Here is a 25,836-nt window from a genome sequence, read left to right on the forward strand (position 1 = left end):
CCCTGCAGGGTACATACAAGGCATGCCAGTGGGCACACAGAGAGGTGGAGGGCAGAGAGAGAGAACTGGCCTAGGGGTCTGCCTTTATTGGTGTGGAAAGTGGGAGCCTTAGGCTCACTGTTTATTGGTGAATTTAAAACAAGAGTAGGGGGACTTCCGCCAAGATGGAGGCATAGGTGGAAACACTGTGCCTTTTCCCACAACCAAGTTTGAATACAACAAAGGTTTGGAGATCAAAGACACAGCCATAGAACAGAAAATTGAATTATACCGAAGTCCGACAACCACTAACCGTTCAACAGGGACGGTCAGAGGGGCGGAGCCAGCAGCAGAGCAGGATCGGGCAGGAAAGATCCTCAGACCTAGGCGTGCAAGTGGCCCAGACCCAGTCAGGGTGTGGGGCAGACTGACTGTGGTCGCACAGTGAGACAGACCACGCAGGCCCCAGGGGGCGAGGGCTGACGGCGGTGGCACACTCGCATGTAGTGGAACGAAACGTGTGGGCCCGGTGATGGTGGCAGCTGCAGCACCTGTGGGGGCCGCAGCGGCAGACGGGACGCCGTAGTTCCTCTTTGACCCCGCCCCCACAGACAACGTCACAACCCAGCGACTTAGTTGCCCTGCTCTAGTGAACACCTTAGGCCTCTGATCCTGCTACTGAACAGGCATGAACAGCCCAAAAGATGGTGCAAGAAGAACTCAAAGTCCCAGAGCCTATAACTCTCAGCTACCGAGAAATTGCCAGCCTCTCAGAAGCACAATTCAAGACACTGTTTATCAGGATGCTCACAGAACTGGTTGATTATAGCCACAAATTAGAGGAACATATGAAAGCTAAACTAATTGAAATGAAGGGAGATGTCCAGGAAACCAATAGCGATGGAAAGGAAAATGGGACTCAAATCAATGGAATGGACCAGAAGGAAGAACGAAACATCCAACCAGAAAGGAATGAAGAAATGAGAATTCAAAAAAATGAGGAGAGGCTTAGGAACTTCCAGGACATCTTTAAACGTTCCAACATCCGGATTATAGGGGTACCAGAAGGGGGAAAGAAACAGCCACGAGTGGAAAACATATTTGAACAAATAATAAAGGAGAACTTCCCCAGTCTGGCAAAGGAAATAGACTTCCAGGAAATCCAGGAAGCTCAGAGAGTGCCAAAGAAGTTGGACCCAAGAAGGAACACACCAAGGCACATCATAATTACATTAGCCAAGACTAAAATGAAGGAGAGAATCCTAGAAGCATCAAGGGATAAGGGGACAGTCACTGACAAAGGAGTACCCATCAGACTGTCAGCAGATTTCTCAAAAGAGACCTTCCAGGCAAGAAGGGGCTGGAAAGAAGTATTCCAAGTCATGAAATCCAAAGACCTACAGCCAAGATTGCTTTATCCAGCAAAGTTTTCATTTAGAATGGAAGGACAGATAAAGTGCTTCTCAGATAAGGTCAAGTTCAAGGAGTTCATCAGCACCAAGCCCTTATTATATGAAATGCTAAAGGGACTTATATAAGAAAAAGAAGATGAAAAATATGAACAGTGAAATGACAGCAAACTCACAGTTATTAACAACCACGCCTAAAACAAAAGCAAACCAAGAGGACAGCTAGATCAGGAGTGGAACCATAGAAATGAAGATCACATGGAGGGTTAGCAACAGGGGAGTGGGAGGAGGAGAAGGGGGGTGAAGGCACAGAAAATAGCATAGAGGGTAGGTAGAAAATAGACAGGGGTGGGGCAAGAATAGTGGGGGAAATATAGAATCTAAAGAACTTGAGACACATGGTTATAAACTAAGGGGGGAGAATGGTGGGGGAGGGAGTGTGCAGGTGGAGGGGAATGAAGGGGCGGAATAGAACAACTGTAATGGTATAATCAATAAAATATATTAAAAAAACTAAAAAAACCAAAAATAAATAAATAAAACAAGAGTAGGAATTTAAAGTGAAGAGAAAAAAAGTGGCCCAAAGTGTATCAATAAATATCTCTAAAACAAAGGGGTCTCAGTGGGGGAGGTGGCCTGGGCTTTATCTGGTTTGGGGCTGGCCTTAGGTTTATTCCAGAGAGCTGTCTTTGAAGTGGATGTCTCTTTGAAATGGATGCCCCAGCAATCAAAGCTTAAGGCAGGCACTTAAAGTACATCAAAAAAAGAATAATCCTCTGTCACGGTTTCCACTACATTTCCTCACATGTTTGTGGTGCTGCTGGTGTAAACCAACCTTCTGGACTGCCATGCTTGAATAAAAAGTAGAGCACACACAATGACTGGAGTGTCATGTTGGTGTGTGCAAGTGCAGTCCAGGATGTTTGCCCAAGGACGAAATAGTCCAGTGATGTATTTCTCAGAACGCATCCCCATGGCTGTGAAGTAGCACAGTTAAGATAGGAGAGAGATTGCAGTTCTCTGTAAGATGGCAAAAAGTCTAAGAGTCACAGAGTGTCACTGGGCCAGTCTTAGAAAGTGAGGAGGATGGATCCTCAGACTGGAGGAAGGGATGTGTGGGGGAGGAGAAACTTTCCTTTACTTTCAAGGTTCTTTTGTTTGGTGTAATAATCAAATAGACATGAGACAGATTAGCAAGAGAAAATAACCAAATTTAATGCATACATAGTGTGTGTGTGGGAACCCCACGTATGTAAGAGAGTCAGAGACCCCATTTGCATGAGAGGTCCAGAGACAGAAGGGAAACTCGGGCGCAGAAGACATTCCACGCTAGGAATGAGGTAAGGTGCCTTGGGGGCTTCAAAAGGTCATTAAAGAACATTAGGAAGGGCAGGTGTTTAGCTAATGGAAGTTTGTTCTTATCTATAGACAGTCAAAGGAGGGTATCTCTGATATCTCCTGTTGTGGGCAAGGCCCCTCATTCAAGTTCTTCCAGGTAGTCAAGGGAGGGGCAGGAGTTTCTCCTGAACCCTCAGCCAAAGTTGCCTGTAGCTCAGAACTATCCACAGGAGCACAGCTTGGGGTGTCTAGCTGTGAACTGCCCCCTCCCCAGGCAATTACAGAGATAGTAACAAGAATTTACCTGTCCTGCTGGTTTTATTGTCTCCTCCCTTTTCTTCCTTAACCTTTCCTTTACCTTCTTTTCTCTCTCCCTCCAAATCCTGCCACCCCATCTTCACTTCTGGTATTACCTACAGCAGGGTTTCTACCCACTTTGGGAGTCTCATAGAGACTCTTTCTCACCAGGCAGCCACCCTCTGGTAACGAGCAAACATCCAGGGCAGAGTGCTGCTGCCTTGGGGCTTTTGAAAGAGGGGAGGAGGTTACTGCTGTGACCAGTGAAAGGGAGAGCTGTGGGTCTAGAAGGCTGAATTTTACCAGTAATCCTGGTATTGAGAAAAGTAGAAAAGTTATTCTCTTCTTTAGGCCACATTTCTTTTTTCACAAATTTATCACGTGAAAAGAGCAACCCAGTCACAGCTTTTGATTAGTTCTGGGTCGTAGTAATGTGGAGGTAAAGCTGAGGGAGCTTACATCTTTATGCAAACTCTATCTGTAATGCTCTGAAGGCAATAGGACTTAGAAAAAGGTGGAGGGGGCACTGGCGCTGTGGCTCAGTGGCTCGGCTGGTTGGAAGGGTGTCCCATACACCAAAAGGTTTCGGGTTCAATTCCCGAACAGGGCATATATCTAGGTTGCTGGTTTGATCCCTGGTTGGGGGTTGGGGCACATACTGGATGAGGCAACTGATTGATGTTTCTCTTTCTCACTCTCACCCCTCTTCACTCCCATAATCTCTCTCTAAAATCAATAAATATATCCTTGGGTGAGGATTAAAAAAAAAAGAACAGGATGGCAGGGTGAATTCCATGTTGTAACCAGGTATTCATTCTTCATTTATTCAAAGATTGTTCTTTTTAAAAAAAAAAAAAGATTTTATTTTATTTATTTTTAGAGAGAGAAGAAGGGAGGGAGAAAGAGAGAGAGAGAAACAGCAATGTGTGGTTGCCTCTCACGCAACCCCTACTGGGGACCTGGCCCACAATACAGGCATGTGTGCTGACTGGGAATTGAACCAGCGACCCTTTGCTTTGTGTTCTGACATTCAGTCCACTGACCCATGCCAGCCAGCACCAAAGATCATTCCATTTAAAAAAATATATATATATTTTATTGATTATGCCATTACAGTTGTCCCATTCCCCCCCTTCATTTCCCTCCACCCTGCACACCCCCTCCCCCACCATTCCCCCCTTTAGTTTAAGTCCATGTGTCACAGGTTCTTTAGATTCTATATTTCCCATACTATTCTTGCCCTCCCCCCCGTCTATTTTCTACCTACCATCTATGCTACTTATTCTCTGTATCTTTTCCCCCCTTCTGCTCCTCCCACTCCCCTGTTGCTAACCCTCCATGTGATCTTCATTTCTATGGTTCCACTCCTGATTTAGCTGTCCTCTTAGTTTACTTTTGTTTTAGGGGTGGTTGTTAATAACTGTGAGTTTGCTGTCATTTCACTGTTCATATTTTTTATCTTCTTTTTCTTATATAAGTTCCTGCATTTCATATAATAAGGGCTTGGTGCTGATGAACTCCTTGAACTTGACTTTATCTGAGAAGCACTTTATCTGTCCTTCCATTCTAAATTAAAGCTTTGCTGGATAGAGCAATCTTGGCTGTAGGTCTTTGGATTTCATGACTTGGAATACTTCTTTCCAGCCCTTTCTTGCCTGGAAGGTCTCTTTTGAGAAATCTGCTGACAGTCTGACGGGAAGTCCTTTATCGGTGACTGTCCCCTTATCTCTTGCTGCTTCTCGGATTCTCTCCTTCATTTTAATCTTGGGTAATGTAATTATGATGTGCCTTGGTGTGTTCCTTCTTGGGTCCAACTTCTTTGGCACTCTCTGAACTTCCTGGTCTTCCTAGAAGTCTATTGCCTTTGCCAGATTGAGGAAGTTCTCCTTTATTATTTGTTCAAATAAGTTTTCCACATGTTGCTCTTCCTCTTCCCCTTCTGGTACCTCTATAATTCAGATGTTGGAATGTTTAAAGATGTCCTGGAGCCCTGGCTGGTGTAGCTCAGTGGATTGAGCGCGGGCCTGCGAACCAGACAATCGGGGTTCGATTCCCAGTCAGGGCACATGCTTGGGTTGCAGGCCAGTTTCCGGCAGGGGCCAGTTCCCTGCAGGGGATGCACAAGAAGCAACCATACATTGATGTTTCCTTCCTCTCTCCTTCCTTTCCCCTCTGAAGATAAATAAATAATAAAATATTAAAAAAAAAAAAAAAAAAAAAAAGATGTCCTGGAGGTTCCTAAGCCTCTCCTCATTTTTTTGAGTTCTTGTTTCTTCATATTTTTCTGTTTGGTCATTTGTTTCTTCCTTCTGGTCCACTCCATTGATTTGAGTCCCAGTTTCCTTCCCATCACTATTGGTTTTCTGTGCATTTCCCTTTATTTCAATTAGTTTAGCCTTCATTTGTTCCTCTAATTTGTGACTAAAATCAGCCAGTTCTGTGAGCATCCTGATCATCAGTATTTTGAACTGTGCATCTGATAGGTTGGCTCTCTTGGTTACATAGAAGTATTGGTTCTGGGGCTTTGAACTGTTCTTCTTGAGCCATAATGTTTTGGTTTGTTCATGCCTATTACGTATGAGGGGCGGAGCCTTAGGTGTTCACCAGTGGGGGACCACCCAGTTGCTGGGTTGTGAAGCTGTATGTAGGGGCGGGTCAGAGAGGGGCAATGGCATCTGTTCTGCTCTCTCTCAGATTTTGGTCCCCTCTGCTGCTTCCCGAAAGCAAACTGGGCCCCCCTGGTGCTGGCTCCCGGGTGTGTGGGCCTGTGCACCCTCTGGGACCCTGTGGGTCTCTCCAACAAACACTCTGTGAGCCTGGGAGCTTCTCCTGGCACCCCAACCCCGAAAGTCTTTCCAATTGGTGCTTTCAGGCTCTAATCCCTGTTGTTGGGGCCCTAGCCTGCGTGGTCTGTCTCACTGCTCGCTCCTTCGCCTGGTTTATCTGAATGTGAATGTGTGACTGTGGCCAGCCAGCCTTCTTGAGCCCCCACTGGGTCTGCCCGTTGCCACCCCACACCTGGGATCTGCCAACCGCCCCCTGTGCTCCTGGGTCGGTCCAGTCCACCACTTTTTCCTGTGTGACCCCACTCCAATAGCCTCTGACTCCGCCCTTCTTACCGGTCTGGCTGAATGGTTCATTGTTGTTGGACTTCCGTACAGTTCAATTTTCTGTGTCTTGGTTGTGTTTTTGTTACTAAAACTTTGTTGTGCAAGGAGGCACAGTGTCTCCACCTATGCCTCCATCTTGTCTGGAAGTCCATTTCTTTTAGCTTCATGTAACTTCTGCTGGCTCATTCTATAACTAGCATCCTTCTTACCTATAATTTATTCTCCCTCTTTTTTTTTTGTCTCTTCTGATTGTTGATTTACTAAGTGTGTTTTTAAGTTGCTAAAGGAACTTTGTTTTCCCTAACAGTTGGGGAAAGATTATTCTCTACTTGTAATCTTTACTTAGAAATAAGTAAGACCATAGAATTTTAGATTTAAAATGGCAGAGAAACCATTAGCTTCCTCGTTTTACACGTAAGAAAACCGGCAGCTAGAGAAGTTAAATGTAGCTACAAATCGTTTATTGGCAAAAATCGAACTTACAGTGTTACTCTGTATAATACATGGTGAAAGCTGTCTTCCAAATGATGTTGCCATCCAGTTGGTTTGCTGAACAAAATCAAAATCTTTATTGGGTTTAGGCAATAGGGTATAGATTTTTGAGTCAGTCAGTCCTGGACAGTGTTTCTGTTACAGTACGGGTCTAGATGGTGAGCAATAGAGAGGGGCAAGGGTGTGGCAAGCTTACCTCAGTAATAATGGTCCACCTCTGAATTAGACCATAATAAAGTGTATTTGTTTACTTGCTTGAGGGAAATTATGGTTTCACTGTATTTTGAGATAGTCTAGTGCTACAAAATCAAACAGATCTTAACAACAGGGGAGTGGGAGGAGGAGAAGGTGGGAGAAGGTACAGAAAATAGCATAGACAGTAGGTAGAAAATAGATAGGGGGGAGGGCAAGAATAGTAGGGGAAATATAGAATCTAAAGAACTTGAGGCATGTGGTCATAAACAAAAGGGGAGAATGGTTGGGGAGGGGATGTGCAGGGTAGAAGGGAATGAAGGGGGGAAATAGAACAACTGTAATGGTATAATCAATAAAATATATTAAAATATAATAATAATAATTTAAAAAATGAAACAGATCTGGGTTCGAATTGTGGCCCTACCTTGTACTAACTTTTGTGATCTTGGGCAGGTTATTCAAACTCTTCAAGATTCTTTATCTGTGATAAAATAAGGATAGTGCAAGACCCTTCTTGCAGGACAGTGAAGAGCACAGGAAATGTATGTTCACTTCCTAGCCCTCACCTTGGTCTTAGCACATACGGGCACTCACAGCATGGAAGCTGCTGCTACTGCTGCTGTTGGTTTGTAAAGTGTAAGGGAACAGGACAAAAGAACAAAAAACTGAATGAAAATCAGATCTGACAGTCTACAGGTCATTCAGTAATTGGTAGTAGGGAATTCAAAAGGTGTACATAATAGCACATTAGGTATTTGAGGAACACAAACCACAGACTTTTAAAACTGAGGGAATGAGGAACATCATTGAAACCACTGCCTCATTTTATAGGTGGGTGATTGAGTCCCAGAGAGAATGAATGGTTTACCCACGAGTGAACATCTAATTATTGACAAAGCACATAACCCTGGTCTCCTCAGGTTTCTTTATATTATTTTACAAATGAGGATTAAGTAAAAGTTCAAGGAATCATTCCTGGACATGATGACCGGATAGCTAAAAGGGTAGTCATACTAAAGGCTGTACCTTGACATGTTACTCTTCTACTCAGAACCCTGCATTGGCTCTCCATTCATTATCCATTGAATGAAGTAAATGGCAGTCATTTACTTCCTGTCCCTTGGGATCCGCCCTAACTTACCTTTCCATCCTTGGCTCATTTCATTTCCCACATATTATATCCTTGAAACTGTTCTGCATATCCTAGTTCTCCATACGTAGGAAGTCTGTGGAAATCCTGCTCATGACCGAAGGCACTGTGCAAAGGCCACCACTTCCGAGAACCCTCCAGTTGCCCCAGGGACTTTGCTTTGTTTCCTTTGCCAGCTGGTGCTTATTATAGTACTTATCACACTCAATCTTACTTTATAGTGTGTTGCTCCTGTGCTGTGAGAGGCAGGAACCAACTAGGTCATCATTTTTCTCTTCTGCAGTGCCTCACACATATTAATTATCTTGCTAATGTTGGTTAAGTTCAAATAGGTATTTTTATACCCCACTTTCTGATTTCTAGCCTCTAGGACCATCCAGGTCCTAAGTATGCCATATGAATTAGTTGGAAAAGAGATTTAGGAGATGAATGGTCTTGGTGCTTCTTTGGCGCAATGAATATCAAGGGAAGTGTGAGCGTACATAACTATTCTTTGGGCAGAGAGTTGCGCGCTATAGAGTTTCACTGGATCCTTCAATGGGGTGTCCAGCGCGTCTGTGGGCAGGAGCTGAAACAACCCGTGATGCGAGTGTACACTAATTGGCAACTTGAACCCCGTACAACAGAGCTCTCAAAAGAGGAAGGGTTCTGCCTCTAGCAAAAGGGAAGGGAGTCCCAGAGTTTCAGGTGTCCCAGGACTAGAAAGCTGAACTGGGAGGACAAGGATTGACAGTCCATTTTGAGCTGCCCATGAAAGCATTTATTTATACCTCTGGTTGATTACTAAAGGATTAAAGAGGCAGATGAGACTGATATATGACCTCACCTCGGGCTGTTACAGGGGGCTGTTTCTCTTTCCCACTGCTTTTTCTGCAAAACCTCTAGAGCAGCAGAATGCTTCTACCTTCAGTTCACAAAGCAGCCAAGCCAGTTTGACCAGCTTGAGGGAAACACCAGACAAGGCTGCCAACTCCAATCACATGAACACTAGTTACTAATTATCTCCTGGTCTCCGTGGGGAAGGATATAGGTGCTCACTGATTGGATCCTGAGGTTGAAATAACTCCACATGTATCCGTCCTCCAACCAGAGCAGCAAGAAGGGTGACTCCAACGCTCTGGGAGACATTTTAAGGAGGACAGATAACAGCCTTAGGCTAAACTACCTGTGCACACTTCAGCCCAACCCAGGCCCATGGAAGAGAGAAGTGAAACTTGCATCTTTAAACGCACTGAATATGTGTGAAACCCATGAGATTAGAAAAGGAAGAGGAGCTAAGAAAAAGGGGCACTGGATCCCCAGCTGGGAGTATGAAGACTGCCGGAGTCTACAGAAAAGGGACCTTGCAGTGCCGGATGGACTTTACCGAGGAGATGACTTGGATTCCAGGTACCAAGTCACACGGCGGAATCGGCCCTACAGAAAAAGGCATTGTGGATACTGGGATTTAGAGCAGAGTGAACTGAGTGATATGGGCTACGAGGACGCGAAGGAGAGTGGAAGGGGCTGTATGTACCACCCAAGTGGGACTCGAGGCTGTGACAGTTATTGGAATTCAGAAAACGTAGATTTGGGGACCCTGAGCTCTGGGATTAAGGATAATTGGCTTACAGGAAGCCCAGGTGTAACCTGGGAAGCTGGAGGGACTGGGGAGACGAGCAGCTCCACCGACTGTAGCAATCTGAATGACATTCCTGAGGACCGTAAAGAAACTGAACAATGGACTGGCTACAGGGGTTTGGATGGCTCTCTGGGGAATTTTGGTCAACCTCAGACGTGGCATAAAGACCACAGGAATTTTAATTATAATCTTGGGGATTATAAAGAAACTAATATGTATTACAATGACCTCAGCAATTTATATCATGTTCCTGGGAGTTATACTAACGGCCAGCCTGTGGGTTTGAATGGTGTCAATGAAGGTAAGGAATTAGTCGTATACTATGAAGGGGACAGAAATATTTATCAAAATGGTAAAATCTATCCCAAAGCAAAGACTCATGCCATGGAACAGAATACTTTTGAGACAGAAAATAAAGTCTGTGGTACTGTATATGCAAACTGTGAGCATGAGCCTCAGAATCACAGAAGGACAGATTCTCTCCATCAGAGGAAGAATTTGGAGCATAATGGCACGTACAAACCCGCGATGACGGCACCTGGGAGCAGAGGGGTCACCGCGGATGTGCCATGGAATCAACGGACGGTGGGAGACCAAGGGGAATGTCACTGCGGCATGCCTCAGGGCTCCTCATTAGAGAATGACGCCTGGTGCTCAGAGGAAGAGAGAACAGTAAATGGCCCAGAGGCTTGGAAAAGGAATAGCTGCTTACGTCGCACAGCACCCAGCACCCTGAGATGCTCAGAATTTGTGCAAAACAGAAAGAGAACCCAAGGTAAGAATGCCATTAGCCAAAACAAAGCAAATCGAAACAAATACACCCAAAAGCAATGCAGTTACTTTTCTTAAAAGTATAAATCATGAGAACAGATTAAAAGGGTATTTATACCAAGTACCAGGAACACCTGTATACTTAAGGACTCCCAGAGTTCTTATTAAGTGAATCTTGAGTGGCAACAACCTTAGAGATTTAATTCCTTTGGGAGGCACTTCATAGAGCAAGAACGTATGTGGTGCTATACACATGTAACGTGGCTCTCGGGATCAGACAGTGTTCTCCCAACAGGTTTCCTTCTCCTTTTTCAGTTCCATGAGGCATCTCTAGTCCCAAATATCTTTCTATTCTTAATGTACGATTTCTGTTTTGTGGGAGATGGCAAATTCGTTAAGAGGCACCAAGCAAAATTTACTTTTCTGGCATGTTCTTTCTCAGAATCCCTACATTTCTTCAGACATGGTGGAAAAGAAGACTTGTTTTTGTTGTTGCTATTGTTGTTTTAATTGTTGACGCCATTACAGGTCTCTTCCCTCCCCCAACCCCCACCCTTCGCCCCCCTGCACCTTGTTTTATGGATTGCTCATTCCTTGACATTCAGGAACGTTAAGTGAATGACGAGCACAGGGAACTCTTGTGGAATCCAGAAGATTATATGCTTCTCGGTGCTTTGTGCAAGTTAGGTATTCAAATTATTTTATCTCACTGAGGCTTAACTGCATTATCTGTAAAATGGGAACATTGAGAGTCTTTCATTTTGTAGAGGTTATTTCTCTCTTGTCAGTTTGTCTTCTTTCTTCCAGTTCTCTGAAATGAACTCTATTTATTTATTTACTTACTTATTTATTTTTGCTGTGGTTGGTTTTGTAATTACTGGACTCATTGTTAAGCCTTTACTTTTTTTTACGTATATGTTACCCTCATGCCAAGCAGACTTTCTGGTTCTGGCCAATTTGGGGTTGTCCAGTTCACAACCAGGGGATAAGGGTTAGGGTCAGAAGGAGTGAGCCATCTGAAAAACCCATCTCACTCCCTCCTGCTACACAGAAGGTTTCTCGTCTGGGTCTCCTGCAGAATAGGCTCACCGGTTAGGCTGGTGGTGGGGGCCATGGAGGACCAAAAAGCTGAGTCCTGGTGTGATCCTGGAACTGCCCGTGGTTTACCCTGTGGTCTTCCAACACAGGCTTGACTGCACTTGAATTTCCAGGGCACCATTGTGGACAAAGCAGGCTCTCTATCTTCATTTATACAGATAAAAATGAAACCAAACCGGCTTTAGTTGGGAGGCCAGGTATTTAGCATCCGGCCACTTTTTTTTTCCCAAGGTGCATTTTTGCTCTGAAATGATAGCTATTGGATGATTTCCAAATTACTTCCAGCTCAAAAAAAGTCTGATTCTGTGATTCCTGGTGTTGGTTTTTGTATCGTTCCTATTCCCTTCCCCCACGGCTGTTTCTTAGATGAACTTTGTGTCCTGTCTTTATTTCCTTATTGTATTGAGCCTCCAAACTATAACCACAGTGTGTTTATTCTGTTTGACTTAACAAGAGTCAAGCCCTTCTCTCTGGAGTGTCGCAAGGTGCCCTCTGATCTCTCTGAAACCAGCTCAGTTCCACCTACATCACTTCTAGTTTCCAACTTGCTCTCTGTTTGAGGACTTAACTTTTCATAGTATGTTCATATTTAGCTCAATTGACACCCCTTTTTTATCTCTGATACCTTCCTTAGCCTATTAGAAAACCTTGGTTTTTACCAGAATCTCTGTGCTCTCTCTCATTCTCTGCTAGCTGTCTTACAGCACCTGTGCCACTGCTGGTCCGGAACCTAACACAGTCACAACCCGTCATTACAGAGAGGAATAAGTGTTACAGTCGGTTGTCTACCTGGCGTTCAAATCTCAGCTCCACCGTTTACTAACAGTGTGACGTTAGGCAAACTACTGAACCTCTCTGAGCTTCGAATTCCTTATTTGTAAAATAAAAAAAAATACTGTCTCATGGTGAAATCATCTGAAAACAACAAATCAAGTCTGGAACATAGAAGGTACTCATAAATTACATTTCTTCATCTTTTATAACCCACTTTCCTTTCCACTTACAAGTTGCCCCACCACACTATCCCTGCATGGTCTTCACGGAGCCCCGACTGGACATCTGCCCTCTGACTCTGGGTTTGAAGGTGTAATTATCCCAGTGGAGTGGCCTGTCCCTTCCTCCTCCTCTCATTCTCATTCTCCCTCTCACTCCATCTGAGAAACAAAGGGCTGTTTTGTGGCTGGCCCCAGCCTGACTCCAGACTAGCAACCAGGTCTGTTCTACCAGGACTTGCCTTTTTCCTCCTCTTTCTTATCAGTTCATTCCCCCAGGAGTCCTCCTTAGACACTATTAGAGTGGACCTGTTGGGGCTTTGCCCTTCATCCTGGGATGTGACCCCTGGCCCTGGGCAGTGATCCTTACTCCTAGGAGCTCTTCTCCTGGAGTCCCAGTGGAAAGTTGGCAGGGTTTGTTGGACCTCCTAACTTGGAAGTGACTCAGATTTCACACTGTCTCCCTGCCCCAGACAGTTGTGGATGGCTGCCAGGCCCCTCTGGCCTCCAGCTGTTACTGCTTTCTGCCCAGTTCCCTGCATCTCATTGCCCTGCACGATTCAGGGATTTAAGGTGAACTTCTACACATATTTTGAGGCTGTTCTTCCTTTGGCTTCCTCTTTTCTAGGATTTCTCTCAATATCTAGCCACTTTGGAGCCCCAGGCCTGAGCCCAGACTTCTCAGCCCAAGAAGACTGCCCGTTGCTTTCACTTTATTCCCGCTCACACTAAACAATGAGGGATTGCCAGTGGGTGGGGAGGAAGTCAGAAAAATACGGGTCTCGCCTAGCCTGCTTCACTCGTTTCCGGTCTTCTCCAGTTTTGCCTGCTTTTGGTTGTTTCCTTTATACAGTTATTTAAAAAAAACACCTTGTCCAGAGTTGCTAAGGGAGGTTAGTACAATGTAAGCTACTATTCTCCATGGCCAGACCAAAAGTCGGCACTAAGGTTTCACACGTGCTAGTAACATAAACAGGTATGATGGGAAGGGAACCTTCTGCTTCAAATTCCATGTTAACTGGGTTAAAAGTGATGTTAAGATATCAAAATGAAGAACTCTTACGGAGAGAAATGTGACACTGGAATTCAGATGAGAGTTAAGGCTAGTGATTCAGGGTTGGGCAGCCTCCTCACAGAATCCTTTTATATTATTACTAGAAGGGCTTTATATATCACCAAGACCAGTGTGTTATAAATAATGGATAACCACCCATGATTGGGTCTTGAAGTCTATTTAGTGGGTTATGACTAGCATTTTTGAAAAATAAAATAGAGGTGAGTAGAAAATTTGAAGCACATCTCAAATTAGTAAAAGTAAGCATGTAATACTTTGTGTGTGTGTACACATACATACATGTATTATATAAATGTATACACAGAGTCATAGTGTAATGTGTGGGTCACGGTAAAAAAATGTTTGAGAAAAGCACCTAAATCCAACCCACTTACTTTGTAAATGAAGAAGCAGAGCTCAGAGAAATTGAAATTCGTGTCCGAGGTAACCAGTGAATCCTTAGATCAGAAATAGAATCTGTGTCTCTTGGTTTAGTACATCCCAGAGCTGAATCGAGAAGTGCAGCTGTGAGTTCATTCTGCACAGAGCTTGGAAGAGCAGGTGAGCATCGTGTAGGGGAACCAGAGGGGGGGCTTCAAGTGGAGGGGACACTAACTGTGTCGTGGGCAGCAGAGCTACAGAGAGGGTATGGACTGAGGGAAGAGCTTTGCGTTTGGTAGGTGGGGTGAGGAACGAGTAACAGACACACAAAGTATAATACAGGGAGTTCAGAAGGAAAGTGGTGATGAGGCTGTAAAAGCAATTTCTTCAAAGCTTGGATGGTAATCACAGTGGAGCAGCAGAATCCAAGGAAAGCTTTTGCTTTGCTGTCCTCTGAAGATAAGAAAACCCCGGGTAGATGGGAAGGCACTTCTGCCATGGTTACACAGAGAGTTCAGTTTTGAGACTGGTAGTCAGGGTTTCTTCTCTTCTTGAGCATGTGAACGTGGTATTTCTGTATCTGCTGTGTGTATTCATACTACCGGGATAAAATATCTTATAGTCAATCCAGGACATTCACTTTTTATCCTGCATAATTTCATGTGGTGATTACTGGCCATGGTGTCGCAGGTGCCCTGAGGTCTCGGCCACTGTGGAGACAAGGGGCATGTCCGTAGGCATTAACTGGGCAGTGACATGTGGCCAGCAAAACAGCTGTGGAGTTTCATCATCATCATCATTATTATTACTGCTATTATTATTATTGGTGGTGGTGGTAGTGCTAACTTAATTTACATGCTTTACAGTTTTCAGAGCACTTTCTGCAGCTCTTATCTAATTCTGTTCTAATAAATGTGAGCCATTCATGTATTTTTATCTAACGGGGTTATTGGGTGCCAAACACTAGGTTCCATTCTAGACATAGATTACGTTAAGAGCTTGAGGAGGGATGAGGCCATTGTTCCCATGCAAGTGGACTGAAGCCAGGTACCCTACAGACTAGCTGTTTGTTTTCTCTTTCGTGGGCTTTCTCTTGACATTTTTGCTTTTCCCTGAGCTTCTGCTTTCATTTCCTCTTACTGCAGACCAACACTTTCTGTTTACTCAGAGTTTCTACTCCCATTTCACTTTAGATTACACATACCCGTAGCTGTCCCAGTACCGTGTTGGGCGGTTCTTGCTGCTTCTGCTCCTCTTCCTATCAGATCTGCCTGATTCCCAGGGAAGCAAGGATTTCTTACTTAGGCTTCACTGTAAGAATTAACCACACATGCCTGGGGTGCAGGCCAGGTCCCCAGTTGGGGGTGAGTGAATGTTTCTCTCTGTCTCTTTCTTCTTCCCTCCCCTCTCTCTAAAAATAAATTAATTAAAAAAATAAATAATTAACCATTTATTGATAAGGTATGCATCAATGGTCAATGGAAGTCGTGAAGTCTAGGATAGGGGTCATCTAAGTTAAATCTTAGGTACAGGGACTACTGACTGCTGGTGCCAACTTGGTATGTGGTGGACTCCAGGGTATGTATGTGGGGAGGGGTGGGTGTTCCGACACTTGGCCAGCCCACGTCAGCCCCAGCATTTGTAAGAGGGCGAAGAAGGTATCTCTGGTTGTCACAATGGCAGGGTACAGGAGACTACTTGTGTTTAGAAGGCAAGGACCAGGGATACTAAGTGTCTTAGGTGTTTAGGACCATCCTGCACACTGAAGAATTGGCCTGCCTCAAATGCCAGTTGTGTCCTCATGGGGACACCGCAGAAGATGAGTAAGACTCGTGCCTGACTTTAGGAACCCACAGTTTCCAACAGAAACAATATGTAAACCAATAATTAAAATACAATTTTATAAATGCTATAAGGGGGGCAGTTAGATCACTTTCCCCAGCTTGGCCCTACCACCTGTGTAACCCTGTTTAAATTATTTCATCTCTCTGTGCTGTAGTGTCCACATCAATAAAACCAGATAATGTGCCCACATGACAGTATTATTATGAGACTTAAGTGAGTTTATAGGGAAACAATTACTTGGAACAGTGAGGTGGAGTCTCACACACAGTGAATGCTGAGTGCGCGTGAGCTGCCGTGATCGCCATCATCGGTAGACTGGCTCTCAGATCCCATGTCCCCTCTGAAGTCAGTTCACTGGGTATTTATTAACTCGTACTGTGCGAAGCATGGCGTTTTCCTGAAAAGGATACCCCGCCCCCCCACACACATAGGAGTTTACAGGTCAGTTGAAGAGACAAAATGTAAAAACATGAACAATTAGAGAAAGTACACACGTATATAACATAGACAGTAAATGCCATGAGCAATCATATGGGGGAAAGCCCAGTTTTTACCTGAGTTATTGGAAGAGTTCAGGAAGATGTTTGAACTTAAACTAACACTTAATGGAATAATGGGGGGTTGACGTAGGCAGAGAGAAGCAGGAGAACATTCCTGGTTGAAGATGCCGTATGAGCGAAGATACATAATTGTCGTGACAGAGGAGCACAGCGAGGTGAAGAACTAAAGTACTGAAGTCTTAGAAACCAGATGGGAGCCTGAGGAGTAGGTCAGGCTGGACCTGCGCGTGGTGAGTCACCCTCTGAGATGAGAGGGAGCAGGGGACTTCTCCCAGGAAAGGAAGGACTGGGGCAGAGAGCAGGGGCCTCAAAACTGAGTCTAGGAGTTGCCCACTGCTTGGGGGCAGGAGAAGGAGGGAGGCCCATAAGAGGGCAAGATCATTTGAGGGTGTCAGGAGAAAAACATCATTGAAAGTAAGAAAGAATGGCCAACACTAAAATACCACAGGAAAACCAAAGATAATGCCATTGGATTTGTTGAGGAGGTTATTGGCTGACTGAAAAGACAGTATGACTAGGATAGTGACAATACAGAATTAATTGCAAAGGATTTAGTTGGGGGATGAGGCCACAGAGAGCATGAAGACCACTCTTTCAAGACCTTTCACAAGAAGAATCAAAGAGATTTAACTGTACTTGAAGGGGTGGGGGGCACAGAGTTCAACAAAGTTTTCAGTGGTTAGACATTCATATAACTTACAAAGGGATTCCCCCAGTAAGTCTTGCACCCAGTACCGTGTATAGTTACTACAATATTATTGACTAAGCTGTACTTTACACCCTCAAAATTATTTTGTAACTACCAATTTCTGCTTACTCTTTTTCAAAAATTGTTGACACTATTACAGGTGTCCCCCATATCCCCCCCTCCCTCCTCCACACAATTTGTACTTCTTAATTCCTCCTCCTTTTCATCCGGCCCTCCACCCTTCCCACCATATGGCAACCATCAAAATGTTCTCTGTATCTATGAGTCTGTTTCTGTGTTGTTTGTTCATTTATATTGTTCTTTAGATTCCATGTGTAAGTGAAATCATATGGCATTTGTCTCTCTGACTTATTTCAGTTAGCACAATACCCTCTAGTTCCTTATGGCCGAGTAATATTCCACTGTGTGTGTGCACGCCACTTCCTTATCCATTTGTCTTTTGATTGGAGCGTATGATCCACTTACATTTAAAGTGATCATTGATAGGTATGTAGTTATTGCCATTTTAGGAATTGTTTTCTAATTGGTTTGTGGTTCTCTGTTCCTTATTATCTTGCTCTCTTCTCTTACATGTTGACACTCTGTGGTGTTGCTTTTGGATTCTTTTCACTATATTTCTTGTGTCTCTCTTGTATATTTTTTGGTTGGTAGTTACTGTGGGCTCAATATAGACCAAGCTATGTTTCTAGCAGTCTATTTTAAGTTGATGGTCACTTATGTTTGAACATGTTGTATAATCACTACTGTTTTTACTCTCCCTCTCCATCTTTGTTTTTGTCATTATTTTTTTTATTTCTTGTATGTGTGTGTTTGTATGTATCCCTTGATTTCCTATTGTAATTATTTATGTGATTACTTTTGTAATGATTATCCTACTTTTGCCTTTTAACCTTTGTATTAGGTTTAGTGTTGGTTGACTTACTGCTTTTATTATGTTTGCCCTTGTCAATGAGAATTTTTTTCTTTGCAGTATTTTCTTATTTTTATTTTTTCCTTCTCTTCCACCTTTTTTTTTCTTCTTCTTCAAGAACTCCCTTGGACTTTTTTGGCTTTCTCTTGTATGGGAACCTTTTTATCTGTCCTTCAATTCTAAATGATAGGTTTGCTGGGTGGAGTAATCTTGGTTGTGGGTTCTTGATTTTCATCACTTTGAATATTTTGTGCAAATCCCTTCTGGCCTGCGAAGTTTCTGTTGAGAAATCAGTCAGCCGATAGTCTAATGGGAGCTCCCTTGTAGGTAAGTAACTGCTCTTTTCTTGCTGCTTTTAAGATTCTCTCTTTATCTGTAACATTTGGCATTTTAATTATGATATGTCTTGGAGTGGGCCTCTTTGGGTTCCTCTTGTTCAGGACTCTCTGCACTTCCTGGACGTGTATGTCTATTTCCTTTGCCAAATTAGGGAAGTTTTCAGTCATTATTTCTTCAAATAGATTTTCAGTTCCTTGCTCTTCTACTTCAGGTACTCCTATGATGTGACTGTTGTTATGCTTAATGTTGTCCCAGGGGTTCCTTAAACTAACCTCCTTTTTTAAAATTCTTTTTTATTCTTTGTGCTCCAATTGGGTATTCATTTCAATTGGATATTTTCTGCAAGCTCTTCTAAATCACTGATGCTATCCTCTGCTTCCTGTAGTCTGATGTTGATTTCATATAATGTATTATTTATTCCAGTTATTGTATTCATTATTGACTGCTTCTTTTTATATATTTCCTGTCTTCTTTTTAGTGTTTCCTATCTCTCTGTTGTAGTTCTCACTGAGATAATAAATTTTTCCCCTAACTTCATTGAGCATCCTTATAACCAGTGTTTTGAATTCTGCATCTGTTGGTAGCTCTCTCTTCAGTATTTACACATTTGTTAATTAAAACTTCAAAGAGGATTATAATTCAGATTAAGCTGATTTTTTGGTGCACAGTTATAAAACATAAATAAAATTATTTGAGAGCAAATAAAAGTAATAAAAGTAAACCACCTAGTAGAAGCTGAAGAAAATCTGATTTTATAGAGTAGTAGACAAATAGCCAGAGGGCCATGAAGATAAACAAATTTTAAAACATTATTGTGGTATTGTTATTTTTTAAAATATATTTTATTTATATTTATTTTTAGAGGGAAAGAGGAGAGAGAGAGAAACATCAATGTGTGGTTGCCTCTTGCATGCCCCCTACTGGGGACCTGGCCCACAACCCAGGCATGTGCCTTGACTGGGAATCCAACCGGCAACCTTTTGGTTCATAGGCCAGCATTCAATCCACTGAGCCACACCAGCCAAGGCCACTGTGGTGTTGCTATTAAATAGGAAGGTACAGCACGGGAGATGGTCGTGCTCATATGGAGGAGGCATATAGCCCAGAACAGGACTTGACATTTCATGGAAAGCACTGGCTTGGGATGCTCATTTTTAATATGCAGCATTATTAGCTTTGTGGTCTCAGGCAAGTCATTTCATTGTTTTGTGCCTGTTTCCTCATTTGTAAAATGAGAATAGGAATAAGTTTTCCTCAAGAGATTTGTTATATATAGCATCAGGTGTGTGTGTGTGTTTAGAAAATAAAGTTTTTATGTAAAGTTTTATTGTTTGATTATAATCAAATTTTGCTTATTAAACTGATAATTTTTCTAATTAATTATTTTACAAAGACTGTCTGCCTTCTTGATAACATCACTTCTGCTGTCTAAAGAGGAAATAATAATAACCTCACAGTTTAAAGCACACCAACAGCACACCTCTCTAGGATTTATGTGTATGTGATAAGTGTTCAAAAGTGGTGTTGCAGTTGGTGCTAGTTTTACACTTGTTGTCCCAGCAGCAGAAGAAGTTGCAGACTCTTGTGCTCTGGGTACTTGACTCCTGTTTGCTCTGCTGACTAGCGCCTGGAAAAGGAAGAGGGAAGTGAGAGGCTTTGAGCTGGGCTTCCCCAGGAGGACACCCTCCCAACAGGGATTGGACTCCGGGCTGCGTGCCGAAAGAGGCAGGGCAGTTCCTGAGCAAAAGCCACAGGGAAAGTTTTTTCAGTTGCTGCTGAGATTCAGAACCTGAAGTCTGGTTGTCCTAGAAGAGTCGCCTGTGAGCCCTCTGTGAGCCTCGCTGGCAGGCACAGGCGAGCCAGGGACCCCAGTGCTGGAAGTTTTACCTGGAGCAAACTTTCTCCAAATAGAAGCCCTGTCAGTGCTAAAGGAAAAGGAGTGGTGGGGGCTGGGTGGGCCTGCCGGCCAAGCGATGTGGTAAAATGGAAAACCAGGAGTTATAATTCCTCCAGCTGGGCCTGCGGAGGAGATGAGCACGTTTGCAGATTGCCTCCTCTCAGGGTTTTCTAGACGGATTGTTCAGCAGTGTGTTTGGCTTTTCTCATAGGACTAGCAAATTGTCATTTCAACAGCATTTTATTACTCATTTTCTTCAGCATTGTGAAGGGATTAGGTCAGGAAAGAAACCTCAGATTATTAAAAAGTGAAGAAAGAATTTGAAATGGATTAACTGGGTAATTGGAAGCTGTAAGTATGAGAACATTCTCACAGCAAATGTTCTTTTTTTACTATATTATTCTTCGTTATATCAGCATTACAGGTTTACTATAGAAAAACTAGAAAATGCAGTAAATGAGGAGAAAGGGAAAATATCCAAATTTCTATCATCTTCAAGACTTTTTCAGACTTCCGCCAAGATGGAGGCATAGGTGGAAACACTGTGCCTTCTCCCACAACCAAGTTTGAATACGACAAAGGTTTGGAGAACAAAGACACAGCCAAAGAACAGAAAATTGAATTATACGGAAGTCCGACAACCACTAACCGTTCAACAGGGACGGTCAGAGGGGCGGAGCCAGCAGGGTCGGGCAGGAAGGATCGCCCGACCTAGGCGCGCAGGTAGCCTGGACCCAGTAGGGGTGTGGGGCAGCCTGACCTCGGTCGCACATTTGTGCACAGTGAGACGGACCACGCAGGCCCCAGGGGGCGAACCCAGTGGTGGAGGGCTGACAGCGGTGGCACACTTGCGTGCAGTGGGATGAAATGCGCGGGCCCAGGTGACTGTGGCAGCTGCGGCACTGGCCACCTGTGGGGGCCGCAGTGGGAGGCAGCAGACAGGACGCCATTGCTCCTCTTTGACCCCGCCCCCACAGACAACGTCACAACCCAGCGACTTAGTTGCCCTGCTCTGGTGAACACCTAGGGCTCTGATCCTCATACCTAACAGGCACGAACAATCCAAAACATGGCGCAAGAAGAACTCAAAGTCCCAGAGCCGATAACTCTAAGCAACCAAGAGATTGCCAGCCTCTCAGATGCACAGTTCAAGACACTGTTTATCAGGATGCTCACAGAACTGGTAGATTATAGTCACAAATTAGAGGAACATATGAAGGTTAAACTAATTGAAATGAAGGGAGATGCACAGGAAACCAATAGTGATGGAAAGGAAACTGGGACTCAAATCAATGGAATGGACCAGAAGGAAAAACGAAACATCCAACCAGAAAGGAATGAAGAAATGAGAATTCATAAAATGAGGAGAGGCTTAGGAACCTCCAGGACATCTTTAAACGTTCCAACATCCGAATTATAGGGGTACCAGAAGGGGGAAAGAAACAGCCACGAGTGGAAAACGTATTTGAACAAATAATAAAGGAGAACTTCCCCAGTCTGGCAAAGGAAATAGACTTCCAGGAAATCCAGGAAGCTCAGAGAGTGCCAAAGAAGTTGGACCCAAGAAGGAACACACCAAGGCACATCATAATTACATTAGCCAAGACCAAAATGAAGGAGAGAATCCTAGAAGCAGCAAGGGATAAGGGGACAGTCACCTACAAAGGAGTACCCATCAGACTGTCAGCGGATTTCTCAAAAGAGACCTTACAGGCAAGAAGGGGCTGGAAAGAAGTATTCCAAGTCATGAAATCCAAAGACCTACAGCCAAGATTGCTTTATCCAGCAAAGTTTTCATTTAGAATGGAAGGACAGATAAAGTGCTTCTCAGATAAGGTCAAGTTCAAGGAGTTCATCATCACCAAGCCCTTATTATATGAAATGCTAAAGGGACTTATATAAGAAAAAGATGAAAAATATGAACAGTGAAAGGACGGCAAACTCACAGTTACTAACAACCACGCCTAAAACAAAAGCAAACCAAGAGGACAGCTAGATCAGGAGTGGAACCATAGAAATGAAGAACACATGGAGGGTTAGAAACAGGGGGGTGGGAGGGGGAGAAGGAGGGAGAAGGTACAGAAAATAGCATAGAGGGTAGGTATAAAATAGATAGGGGGAGGGTGAGAATAGTGGGGGAAATATAGAATCTAAAGAACTTGAGACACATGGTTATAAACTAAGGGGGGGAGAATGGTGGGGGAGGGAGTGTGCAGGTGGAGGGGAATGAAGGGGGAGAATAGAACAACTGTAATGGTATAATCAATAAAATATATTTTTAAAAAAGACTTCAGATATTTACATTGAAAATATTTTCCCTTTTTTAACAAAATTACATTTATTTCATAAACTATTTTGTAATCTGCTTTTCACTTCATAACACACAATATCCCCTGTTAATAAATGTAAATCTGTATCTCAGTGGCTGTAATAGCATTCTGTTACACAGACATGCCGTACTTTATTTAACCAGGCACCTCTATGGAGAAATTTTGCTTCTTTCTGGTCAGGTTGTTTATAAATGTTTTATACATTGAAGGACATTCCTATATGTACATCTTCGTGCACTTTCCGATTATTTACATAGACTGAATTCTTAGAAGTAGGCTCCTTGTTTAAAAGGCTTGCCTTTTATTTTCTAAAAAGTAGAAAAAGTACTAAAGGTTTTCCTTACTGCTCTATTCCTTTGGGCGCCAAGTTTTTCAAGGTTACCAAGAAGGAGCTAAGGCTTTGTGAGTGGGGCTCTCCCTGTACCTGAGTAAAAAAAAGTCTAGCAAAGGACATGATTCTAAAAAAAGGCCTTTCCCTTCACATCATTTCTGCCATAAATTATCTGGAAGACTACTAACTATTTACTGCGCATGGTACTTACACAGATTCAATTCTGCTAAGGGATTATTTACATTACACCAAGAGGGGTTTTATAGCTGTGATGCTATGAACATACGCATATACGTCTAGATACATACTTGTTCACAGTCTTAATGTGGGTGAACTGTAACTCTGCAGAGGTTAAGGTGCGCTTTAGACTCTTACTGTGTTACCATTAGCTCCCTGGTGGCCACAAAACCCCACAAACTAGTAGAATTCTCCGTTACAACTGCTGCGATTTGCCTGGAGACAGACTTGTTATTGATCAGGAGCACAAACACCATGGGCTCAAGTCCCCGTCTTCCACTTACTGGTCCAGTCACTGAACTTCTCTTCATCTCTGTCAGTAAAATGGAGACATTAGTAGGATTAAGTAGCTAATGCCTGTAAAGTGCTTAGAACGGTCCTGACACGAGATCAGTGCCATGTAAAACTTAAAGCAAAAAGGGGGGGGGGGGGAAGCAACGGCATGGGGGCTTACCATCCGGCCAAGAAAGCCTGGCAAGTCAATGCTGCGATTGTAGACGCAGTGGAAAGGGCTCTTCACAAGTTGCCCTCTCTCAGACCGCTTAGAATTTCGCCAACAGAGGTGTATCATAACCTGGCAGTTTGTTTTACATGACCAGCAGTACACTAGCAGGTTTTTGTGAGATTAAAAATAAAAATTCGGCTCAAGTCCCCAGTGACCCTTCAACCCCAAGTGCCAGTTCCCTCCCTGAGGCCAGCTCTGAGGAGCTCAGTGTGTTCTCCTTCCGGTCCTTTTTCTGTGCACTTACATAGTGTAGGTACAGGGTGGGCAAAAGTGGGTTTGCAGTTACATGAGGCACAGTTTAGTCCTGTGTTATTATTTGTTAATTATGGCATTACTCATTTGTCCTACAACTGTGAACCTACTTTTGCTCCCCCCTAGATATTCAGTATACGGGAATATAGGGGTAGAGGGTTGCAGTTCTCTTTTTCTCTCTCCAAAAATGGCATATTATTCTGCAACTTTCTTTTCCTCAGTTTCTTATAAAATCTGTTTGTGAGCTGTGAGCATGGCTCCCAGTCCCTGTGAATACTCTGTGCTGTCCCTGCTGCCCTGGGACCAGCCAGCCGAATCTGCACTCCCATGGCTTTAGGGTGAGGTACCTAAAGTTAGGGGTACAGTTTCCCTTGGCAGAGCTGGGGCCCGGCCTGGGGGCGGGGCACAGAGCGGTACTCGGGCAGACGAGATAGACATGTGCTGCCTGCTGTCCAGCTCTGCCTCTCAGGTATCATAGAGATGGGTGGGCCTATAGAATTCTCCCCTAAAAAGCACCCCAAACAGCAATGTTTAGCAGAGTTTGGAAAGTAAGAGATAAGACTCTTGGATTAGAAACTCCTGAAGGGGCATTGAATTGTGACTGATGAGGATGAGGAAAGGAGAGCTAATAGGGCAAAGGTATTGAGCCTGAGCAAAAAGCAAGGCCCCTCCTCTGCATCTCAGTCCAGTTAGCAGAGGAGTCCAGCTCCATCCTTTAGAGCCTGCCCCGCCCCGATAGCCTGGGGGACTCAGGTCGATTCATATGTAAATATGGGAAAGCCTGGGGGAATTTTAGGGTCTGGGAGGGCATTCCAGAGCTCTGGGAAGATTCTACTCTGCCTGCTAGCTTTTCAATGCACTGTACCACCGAACACTGAGCCAGAGTTTGCGCTGCAGGTGCCTCCCGGGGCTGCCGGAGTCCACCCAGAAGCAGGTAGGACAGTCAGCCTCCTTCTCACGCAAGTGCAGCGTGGGACCACACTGGGAAGTCCAAGACTTTCCTTATCAAAGACAGAGCCAACTTTCAGAGCAAGGGGAGAAGTGAGTGGCTTTTCTATTTAACTCTAAAGTGTGGTTGTGAGAACTGTGGGAAGCTGAGAGGTGACCGGATTCCTTCCTTAGCACACCGAGGAATGAGCCTGGTGAGAAAAGATTAACCTGAGAAGGCGGGAGCATCTTGAGAAGGAGCGAAGTTGGCATGGGAGTGGGTGGAGAAGGAGCTGGAAAGGAGAACAAAAGGGAAAAAAAACCACCAAGAATTGTTTTATCACCACAAGTAAATTTGTGCCGTCAGCCCCAGCCCCTCAACACCTGCAGGGCCCCCCTGAGAAGAAAGCGGGACTGACTGCTCTGCATGTTTTATTGATAGGCTGGTCCTGGGCCACAACTTCCTCCCGTGCTTCCTCCTCCCCAGATTTTATTGTTCTTAAAGAAAAGTACGATTTTATGGTATCTGAACAGAGCATTTCTGCTTGGTGCATTTTACCTTAACATGGTGCAGATGGCGTTTTCTGGCCCATCTCGGGAAAAGGACTAAGTTGGTGTTGAGTTATTACCTTATTCAATTCCCCCAACAGTTCTACGAGATCAATATTATTATCTGCATTTTACAGGTGAGAAAACTGGCCCAGAGGTAAAAATGGACTTTCTTGGGGGCTTCGCAGCTAAAGAGTGGGGAAGTGTAAGATTCAAAGCTTCTTATCTCCTTCACAGCTGGCTGAGGGTAGAGGCCGCCTTTTCACCCTTGGTTGTCTCAGATACTAAAATTTTAGATCAGGCTTTTTTCTTAGAATATATTTGGAATAATGGAAAAACAGTCTTACACTTGGAGTCTGTTCAAGTCAGATATTTCTAGTTTGACTGAATCTTTAAGTATTAATTACCATGTGTGTGGAGTCTGCAGGGTACCTGCATCTTCAGAAACACCTAGGATTTTGTTAAAATGCAGATATCTGGGTCCCACCCGGATTTGCTGACTCAGACTCTCAGGGCTGGTGCCCGGGAAACTGCAATTTAACAAAAGCGTCCTGCTGG

General features: G+C 43.9%; 1 protein-coding gene across 3 annotated transcripts in view; it reads left to right on the forward strand.

Annotated features, from left to right (window-relative positions):
- The window catches only part of DNMBP (dynamin binding protein), a 108,644-nt gene that overhangs the window by 53,214 nt on the left and 29,594 nt on the right, over positions 1 to 25,836 (forward strand). The window contains exon 1 of one of the 3 annotated variants that reach the window (XM_037064182.1): positions 8,943 to 10,366. The exons of the other annotated variants lie outside the window; for them this stretch is intronic. Coding sequence (XP_036920077.1) covers positions 9,040 to 10,366 — 1,327 coding nt within the window. The 5' untranslated portion in view covers positions 8,943 to 9,039. Of the gene's footprint in view, positions 1 to 8,942; positions 10,367 to 25,836 lie in introns of those variants that run through there. 3 annotated transcript variants of the gene reach the window in all.

The sequence above is a fragment of the Sturnira hondurensis genome, unplaced genomic scaffold, assembly GCF_014824575.4.
Source record: "Sturnira hondurensis isolate 20B ecotype Veracruz unplaced genomic scaffold, ASM1482457v3 Scaffold0014854, whole genome shotgun sequence".
In the NCBI taxonomy this organism is placed as follows: domain Eukaryota; kingdom Metazoa; phylum Chordata; class Mammalia; order Chiroptera; family Phyllostomidae; genus Sturnira; species Sturnira hondurensis.